At 33.9% G+C, this 9,530-nt stretch overlaps 1 protein-coding gene across 2 annotated transcripts; it reads right to left on the bottom strand.

Moving 5' to 3' along the window:
* Positions 1 to 1,694: 1,694 nt before the first annotated feature.
* Positions 1,695 to 5,940, bottom strand: LOC145165793 (protein CLAVATA3 INSENSITIVE RECEPTOR KINASE 1-like). 2 transcript variants are annotated; one of them, XM_079084686.1, is made up of 11 exons: positions 5,271 to 5,940; positions 4,834 to 4,966; positions 4,646 to 4,717; positions 4,412 to 4,555; positions 4,254 to 4,325; positions 4,112 to 4,171; positions 3,925 to 4,022; positions 3,700 to 3,846; positions 3,225 to 3,566; positions 2,234 to 2,628; positions 1,695 to 2,146 (listed from the first exon to the last, which is right to left on the bottom strand). In XM_079084686.1, exons 1-11 carry the CDS (start codon positions 5,380 to 5,382, stop codon positions 1,829 to 1,831), a joined length of 1,893 nt encoding a protein of 630 aa, XP_078940812.1. In that variant the 5' UTR covers positions 5,383 to 5,940; the 3' UTR covers positions 1,695 to 1,828. The 2 variants fall into 2 exon arrangements, with proteins under 2 accessions (XP_078940812.1, XP_078940813.1); XM_079084687.1 differs by having other exon boundaries at positions 2,234 to 2,625; positions 5,271 to 5,933.
* Between the last annotated feature and the right edge of the window lie 3,590 nt (positions 5,941 to 9,530).

The following is a 9,530-nucleotide window of genomic DNA, read 5'->3' as shown; positions in this document are numbered from 1 at the left end:
GATTTCATTCCAACCCAAATTCGAAAACTTTAAAGGCAAAATTCACATAGAAGTATTCAAGACTTGACAATTGAAAATTTATATTTTGTAATCAATGGATAACTGAAAATAATTAACTCCTAATCGGCTAACCCTAATAGATCATGGAAAACTTGAAAAGATGTGAAACACATACCGTTTGGTGTTGATGATTTGAAAATTGAGAATCGAGATAGAAGAATAGAAAATAAATATGGCGTTTCATTTTTCAAGATTACACTGATGTGTCGCATGTGTTTTGTCTTCAAGAATCAAGATCGCTCACTTTGATGTGGCCTATCAGACAGTTAGTAACTGACTAATTGAGATTTGAGATATATTAATATTGGGTTAAGTTTTGAGAATTTGGGGCCTTAAGCCCTAACTTAGAAAAATATAAGGTTGAGCATCCTCTATGTATTTTCCTTTGTCATCCTTCATTAGTTTTGTTATTTCATCACAACTTTGTAATTTGCCATAAAAATGGTGGTAGCAATTCAATCATATACCACCACCACCATATCTGAAAAACGACACGCCTATAAAAAATCGTCACATACACATACACACACGTGGAGATCAAATCACACACACATTGGCAATCCGATGAAGTTAGGGTTTCTTGAACTTGAAAAACGAGCTTGGATAAACAACAATGACAAATCTGATGCTCAAACAACAATGGCAGATCTGATGAAAATCGAGCTTGAACTTTGAATAGTTAGGCTTATCTTGAACTCAAAAATCAAAAAGAAAAAGTCTCGATGCTTGAACTCGAAAATCAAAAGCTGAGGATGATGTTTTGAAGGTTCAAGATGGTAAAATATGATGGAAAACGTGATTGTTCTTGTAAGGGTTTCTTTAGGATTTAGGGGGAATGTGACGGTATGGAGAGAGAGAGAGAGAGAGAGAGAGAAAGAGAGAGAGAGAGAGAGAGAGAGAGAGAGAGAGAGAGAGAGAAGGTTTCTTCCATCAGATATGCTTTGGCATTTGTAGATTCTAATGAACCAAGATCTAAAGAGGAGATCGGTGGTGGCTCAATACAGATCTAGTGGTGGCGGCGGAAAGAGTAGTTGATGGTAGCCATAGGTGGATAGCGGTGATGGACGGTGGTAGAGTATGGTGGTGATGGACGATGACGTTGGTATGTGGTGTGTTCTTGAGAGGGTGTATGTTCTTGTGCTTAGTGTTTATGTGAAGGAGAAATAGATAGACAGAAAATGTGTGTGTTATGATGTGTAAGGGCAATATAGTCTTTTCATTTAATTTAACAGAAAAAACTAATTGTGTTAGTCATAAGGATTGTTTGTGTATAAGGTTTGCTTTGTAGACCATCCCAAAAAAAAACAAAAACAGGTTTCGTAAGGACTAGTTTAGGAACAAACAGAAAAGCTTAAGCTTAAGGACCATATGTGAAATTTTGTGTAATTAGTAATTACACAAAAAGCCAGCCTTACATCTATAGTCCCTCGGAGTCTCAGACTTCAAAGTTGCATACATCATCCATTAGGAAAGAATATTATCGAAAGATTCACTTTACTTTCGAAAAAAAGACCATACAATCACCAAAAGTAAAACTATACACAAATTAACATATAAACGCTTTGACGTGTATTTGTTAAACCAAATCGCTTTTGGAAAAAAGAATAAAAGATATACATTTGCTATTTGCTCAATTTCACTTCTGCATCAAACTTCATTCCATCATAAACAAACACAAGATTCCCTCTACCCTTTTTACACATCCATTCAACAAATATCCACAACCACACAAAAACTCACATATATATATAACACCGAAACATTCATGTCATCTTGGACCAGAAAGCTCCATTGCTTCAACTACAAGTGAAGATTCTTCTATATAATCCGAATATCTTTGTGGAATCCCTTCTAAACCCCTGAATCGTGGGGTCTCAACTCTTTGTGACGCTTCCCATCTTTCAACCAACCCTTCACCTTCCAACATCCGCAACACTTCCGACATCTTTGGCCGATAACTAGGGTTAAATTGAGTACACAGGAGTGCAACTTGAATCATTTCTTGCAACTCCACTCGATCAAAATCATTGTTCAATGCTTTGTCCACCATTAGGTTTAGCTTCCCTTCTTGATGAAGCTTCTTTACCTGTAACACAAATGAATTGTCAGTAACGGTTCATCTTTACATTCCATTTTCATTCTATTAATCAAGGAGAGAAGGAGGAGAGCATACCCAATCTAGCATTACGCCTTTCTGATTGGCAGCTCTTCCAAAATCTAAAGCTTTCTGTCCGGTTATCAATTCAAGAAGTAGGATGCCAAAACCGAAAACATCAGTCTTTGATGAGGATTGACCGGTTGAAAGATACTCGGGGGCGATGTGGCCCACAGTGCCACGGATGGCGGTTGTGACATGGGAATCACGGTGATCTAACAACTTTGCCAGCCCAAAATCACCAACAACCGCTTCAAAATCTTCATCTAAAAGAATATTTGCGGCTTTCACATCACGATGAATGATTTTTGGGTCACACTGCTCGTGTAAATATAGTAAACCTCTTGCCGTTCCTAGTGCTATGTTTTTTCTCCTTGACCAGTCCAATACCGGTCTTCCCTCCATATTATCTGCTAAAAAAGTACAATATTATTCAAATAAATACACAAATCAAATTCTCTATCAATCATCAAAATTGGTAGGCAGCAAGATTCTTTAAGTGGATAAAATAATGTCTTTGTGGAATAAGTTATATTATATGTGAACAAAGAGTGCATTTCTTTTGCAGACTTAATGAACCGTCGTCTGAATAAGAGTAAATGACCATTTTACCCTTTTTGTCAACAAAGAGTGTTTCTTTTTTTTTAGACTGAATATGAGTAAACGCCCATTTTACCCTTTTGTAAACAAAGAGTGTTTCTTTTTTAAAAGGAACGAACCGACCGAAAAAAGAGCAAATGACCATTTTACCCTTTTGTGAACAAAGACTTTTTTAAAGGGAATGCACCATGTGACTAAGAGCAAATGACCATTTTACCCTTTTGTGAACAAAGATTGTTTCTTTTTTAGACAGAACGAACAGTCGGAATAAGAGTAAATGACCATTTTACCCTTTTGTGAAAAAGATTTTCTTTTTCTAGACCGAATGAAGCGTATGAACAAGAGTAAATAACGTTATGAATGTTACAATTGCATGAAATGGAAAGTGGGAAAATGGAAGACGGTGAACCTTTTAATCGAGATGCCACACTGCCATTGGGCATAAATGGATAGACTAAAAGGCGTTCATTTTCAGTTGAGCAAAACCCCCAAAGCCGTAACAGGTTACGATGAACAGCCAAACTTATTGTTTCAACTTCAGTTTGAAATTGGATTTCACCCCCAAAAGTATTACTATCCTTCAACCTTTTAACAGCCACTATTGTCCCATCATTCAATGTCCCTTTATAAACAATTCCATATCCGCCCCTCCCTAATATATTCTTCGCGTTAAAATGGTCAGTAGCTGCCCGAAGCTCCTTAAATGTATACCTCCTTAAATGACCCAAACATACCTCAGGATCATATTGATCTGCATAACATAACCTTATTTTCTTATAAAAAAATATGACAAATATATATATATATATATATATATATATATATATATATATATATATATATATATATATATATAATAAAGACAATAGTGACAATTGACGAACCATTAACATCAAAGAATATCTGTTGATTTTTCCTGTATCGCCACCAAATGAGCATCGCGACAATCAAGATTATTACAAAAATGCCACTGAGGCTTGTCCCAAGAGCAACAGCCAAATGACGAGTTTTGTCATTTGATGAAGATTGGTCTGGTGAAAGTATAATGTTAGAATCATTAATTTCACACACACACACACAAGAAAAAGAAAAAAGATGAATATGAATACCTGTGAAACCATCTGGTGGGAAAGAGAGAGGCTCGGGGTAAATATTTGAACAATTATTTACAGAATTTTGCCCACAAAGTAAAGGGTTTCCTATGATTCTGAAGGCGGAAAAAAAAAAGATAAAGAAATATGAGAAAAAGAAAACGATGAAATTGTTTTTTTTACACAAAGAGGAAAAAAATCTCACCTAAAAGTTCTTGCTGATAGTTTTGGCAAAGGACCAGTCAGATTGTTATAGGACACATCTCTACATAAACAAGTGAAATTTTACAATAAGATAATATTAAATATTAATCTCCAACATTTTTTATGTAAGAAAAAGAACATACACAAGAGTGAGGCCTTCAACTTGGGATAAAGATTGAGGAACAGGGCCAGAAAGACTGTTGTTGTTCAGACGCCTGTCTTGCTCAAAGAATTTGATTCAAAATGAGTAAAATTTACGTGTTTTTATAAATCTTTTGTTTAAATAAAGATCAAAACTTACAAAAAATTAAGGCTGTTGAGGTCCCCTAGAGAACTAGGAAGCTGACCATTGAACATGTTTCCTGATAGATCAAGAGTTTGAAGCTTCTGAAGCTTTCCAATTGAATCCGGAATAGGCCCAAAGATTGCATTATTCTGTAGTGTGCTACAAAAGTATATCGAATTATCAATTTATATAAAGATTATAATTGTGGTTTGATATCTTGTGAAGAACAAGAGTAACTGAAAAACTTACATAGATTGCAAGTTACTAAGATTTCCTATTGCTGACGATAATGTCCCGGATAAGTTTTGACTAGGTAGCCCTCTGGTCAAGAATCAAAACCCATAAAAATTTGAAGTATTTGAGAACTAATTTATGGAAAAATTGTCGAAAAGTTTTATAAAGTTAATAGAAAGAATAGGTTTTTAATAAAAACTTACAAAGCAGATACAGAGCGATCAAGGTTGCAAGTAACCATCCTCCAACTACAAGGATCTACAGAAGATAAATCCCAATTGTCCATGATATTTCGTGGGTCTTTTAGATCGCCTTTTATAGCCATTAGAGCTACAACTGCATCAATTACGAACGATTTTAATGATCTTTAATCCATTTTCACCACAGTTGTTAGTTTTTTCATATGTTTTATGGACTATGAAACAAAACTCCTTAGCAAATAACTACGTATGATGTTATTTATCCGATTAAAACTCACGGATAAAGGGAGTTAAAGAAGAATAAGCTTTTATTTAATAAAAATTTGCCCAAATTGAAGAAGAAAATTGTTGAGTAAGAATGAACAAGGAATGATAGCGTACAAAAATAGATTATGAAGAGAATGCCCAAATATGGAAACAAAAAGAGAATGAAAACTGACCTTCATAATTGACACCAGAAGGAGAAAGAGTTGCATATGCGACACTCAGCCATGTTAAAAGACATAAAACCCCTAATCGCAATGTCTCAAACACACATAATTTCATCTCCATGCTTCAAGAATCTTCAAATTGTGCACAGAATCATCAACGAACATGAACACAACACATTTGTGAAATGGTTTTTTTCACCATATTTATATGCTATATATGCTTGTCTTCTTCTCCAACTCCAAAATACGAAAAAAGCTATGCTTTGAAAATTAAGAACAGAATCAGAAGCCTATCAAGCAAAACCCACTATTTTCTTTCAAATCCCAACTTTAATCTTGTTTCAAAAGGAACAAAATCTCAAAAATGCACTTCACCCACGTCATAAAATCCCCCAAATGGCAAGTTTCCTGAAATTAAGAGATCTGGGTGTACGCAGTTCTTGAGCCTTGAATGTTATCCTTTGAAGATACAATCAAAATCTTAGAGCTGGTGAGAGTAGGCACCAAGAACACCTCACAATGAGATTAGGGGGGTTCACCAATACAAAAGGGAATTTAAATAATTGAATTGGTTAGTTTTTCAAATTATTTTTATGAAAAGAATCAAATAATTGTTTGGATTTTTTCGGGGGAAAACAAAGACATTTGCTTTTTATTCAGTGATTGGACTGAAGGGTGGATGTCTGTATCTGTGTGAGAGAGAGAACAATGAGATGTCCAAAAAAGCAAAAAAGAAAAGCTTTTTCTTGCAGGTAATATCTTGGCAGATCACGTGCCTTGTCTTTGTCTTGGTCTTTGTTGCTTTTTTTTATTTTTATTTTTTGCTTTTTTTTCTACAAAAAGCTCACCTTTTACCCATAAAAACAGTGTTCTGATATATGATTTTGTTTTATAAAAAGCTGATGCTAATTATAATTCTGAAGTGTGTCTTTTTTTCTACAAAAAGCTCACCTCATATGGTCCACCATTCTAATTATAATTCTGAAGTGTGTCTTCATTTGTTATTATTAATCGATATTTTGTTAGACACTATATTAAGTTAAACATTTTATAATTATTCCAAACGACACAAGTTCGGTCGTATTATGGATTAGGATTAGGATTTTAATAAAATGATAAGCTTCATAATTTAAGCCATTTAGTTTAGGGAATATAAACTATTTGAAAATTGTAAAATGGGAATATGTGGAAGAAAACGAGGAGTTAAATGACAAAACATTCTGTTGTTGTTATCTCTAGGTTTTGTTTTCCCCACACTTACGACTCCCAAATACCAAAGGTATTTTTGTCCCTTGAATATTCTCCACTTTACATTTTTAATTGTATATATTAAAATATGGTAGTTGTTTATATATTTTCTTAAGTGTTGGGGTATATCATTTATGCAGGGTTGTTCGAATTATATTATTATAGTTGCTTTAAACGTAATTATTCGTAATCCGAAAATTGACAGGTTTGAGTTATCATGAGAATTACGCAACCTGCTTATCATGTAATAAAGAATTACAAGAAAACCGTGTTAAGATATAGACAAAAGAAAACTTAAGATTATATTATGTATGTGAAAATCAATGGAAAAATGTTTGATATGGTTCATTTTAAATAACGAACTATACAGGTGTCATCTATAACTTTCATGGGGTAATATCCAATTCGAATCAAGATGTCGCTATGATGTTCACCAACCAATAAAAAAAATAAAAATAAAAAATCCACACTTAATGCTCTCAAATTCGCTCAAAATCAAAGTGTAATCATGAGGTGACAATTGTTGACATGACACGACAAAAATACACGATACGAAACGAAACTGGGATGAAACTGAAATCCGAATTCGTGTTCGTGTCGTGTTCGTGTCAAGTGTAAAAAACGATGTCGTGTCGTGTCGTGTTCGTGTTCAAAATTCGACGAAATTGACACGATTTGGCATTTATTTGTCGTGTTTTTCGTGTTACTCGTGTTTGTCGTGTTATGTATAATTAAACATTAATTAAATAAACTGATTGTTATATTATGTTATTTTTGTCGTGTCGTGTCGTGTTTATCGTTTTTTAATTGGTTCGTTTTCGTGTTAGTTAGAAAAAACACGACATCATGTCGTGTCGTGTTCGTGTTACATAAAACATTGTCGTGTCGTGTCGTGTCAGACAAAAACACGACACGTTGGCCTGATTTGCCACCCCTTCCCTTTAGGTAGGAAAACATATGGTTTTCATATATCAAGTACTAGGTGTAAGACATGTGTATTACACAGGTTGATTAAAAAAATTAAATATCAAAATGTAAACATTAATTATTTTTTAAAATAAATTTTGAAATAAGGAAAGAATAAATGTATTTATTGAAATTTACTATAACATTTATAAATTTAATACTTTATATATAAGTATAAGTATTAAGTATTATGTGAGTTTTTAATTTTAAAGATTGAAAAAACCTAAAAATTGACATGTGAGTATTACTTATTTTAAAAATACCATAAAATGACAAGTGTCAAAACTTAGAAGATATTGACATGTGGCAAAATGAATCTTCATTTATTAGAATAGATTTTGTCATGATGAATCGACAATAGACCGATACTACAAACAAGTGGATCCGACAAATTGCTCGTTTAAATGTATGACGTATTGCTATGTCGATGTTGATTTTGTTGAAAATGGTAATTTACAGTCATTAGTCATCGGATTGACATACCCTTTTCAGCAATGGCCTAATTTCATAAGGTGCTTTATATACAATTGCTTATTTTGGGCAATGGACACGACTGAAAAAGTGTACCCTTCCAGATTGAAAAAGTGTATTCCGGACTGACGTCTGAAACGGCCATACATTCCGGAGTGCCGTTCCGGAGAGATAGAATTAGGGTTTTTTCTATGTTTTTCTTGCAAATATGAAATACATATGTGTTTTTAATATATTTGTGTGTTCTATACTTTCGAAAAACATTCTGGAATGAGTATGTATACGAGTTTTTTCTTAGTTCCAGTTTCTAGTGGAAGGCAATAGCAGCGTATCGACGGATGTATACAGTATCTTGCTCCGGATTACACATGCTTTGGTGTAGATATAACCAATGATATCAACTTCATTGGGTTAGTTACATTGGTTGCTTCCAAGTCTATGTTATACACAATTTAAATTTGTTTATCTTTTTAATGTCATTGATCAAATATAGTTATGCAGATTCTTAACGATAGTGATGTTAGATATTTTCTTAGTTTTGTTACTACTATGTCTCCCAACACAGTACAATTATTTGTTGTTAATAATATTATGGATAGTGGTACTAATCGATTTCTCGGGGAAAATCATTCTGGAAATGGTTCTTCCGGTGCTGGAAGTAACCAAATTTGTAATTTATTATCCATGACAACCAACCATGTTCCTTCTTAAGAGGACCCTATACATGGGGATGATTATAGGTCTAAAGGTAAGGTCATTGTTCAGGATGACCTTACTGTTGATGTTGATGGATCTGCAAATGATGAGGCAAAACTAATGATGTTGGTTGATGATCGTAATATAGTTCCACATGAAGAGCCAGTAGAACATTTTCAGAGTTACACTGAATTTGATGAGGATGATCATGAAGATGGAAAAGAGGAAATTGATCCCTTAACACAACCTGGAAAAGCACAACAAGAAAAGTTTCCTTATTATTTTTCCGATTCTAAAGAAACACAACTCACCCATTAGGGTATGCCTGATCCTTTACCACTGCCCGAATTAGCTCAAAAAAATCATAAAGGGGCCACAACACACAACTATAATTCCCATGTTAATTTATTCCAACTCTTCAAAAACAAAGAAGAACTTAAGCTTAATTTAGTAAAGAAAAGTGTTAGTGAAGGTTTCCAATATAAAGTGAAAAAATCTACAAAGACAGTTTTGAAGTTGTTTGTTATATGGATAATTGTGACTAGCGGATTAGGGCAACAAAACATAATACTATTGATTCATTTCAAATGGTTAAACTATCGGAGAAACACACAGCTACGTCCCCATCACCGACAAGCCAACAAAAAGGTATTGGGTCACTTCTTGAAGGGTATATTAGCTGATAGTAACGGTAATATGTTGCGGGGGAAACAGATACAACGAACTTTAAATGATTGTCTTTGTGTACGTGTTTCATACTGGCAAGCATGGACTGCTAAAATATATGCTCTAAATCTATTGAGAAGAACCCCTGAAGAAAGCTTTCTTAGACTACCTGTATACTGTTACAACTTGGAGAAGAGGAATCTAGGGAATGTTACTCATATA

Source organism: Lactuca virosa, chromosome 3 (assembly GCF_052849685.1).
Source record: "Lactuca virosa cultivar CGN04683 chromosome 3, Lactuca_virosa_CGN04683_v6, whole genome shotgun sequence".
NCBI classification, from domain to species: domain Eukaryota; kingdom Viridiplantae; phylum Streptophyta; class Magnoliopsida; order Asterales; family Asteraceae; genus Lactuca; species Lactuca virosa.
Note: the sequence above shows the minus strand (reverse complement) of the source record. Positions and strands in the feature narration are given on the sequence as shown.

Excerpts from the sequence above, each read along its gene's own strand:
- LOC145165793 (XM_079084686.1), bottom strand. The coding sequence starts at position 5,382 with ATGGAGATGAAATTATGTGTGTTTGAGACATTGCGATTAGGGGTTTTA. Across the intron at positions 4,556-4,645 it reads CTTAGTAACTTGCAATCTAT|CACACTACAGAATAATGCAA; the intron begins GTAAGTTTTTCA and ends ATACTTTTGTAG. Across the intron at positions 4,326-4,411 it reads CTCAACAGCCTTAATTTTTT|GCGTCTGAACAACAACAGTC; the intron begins GTAAGTTTTGAT and ends TGAGCAAGACAG.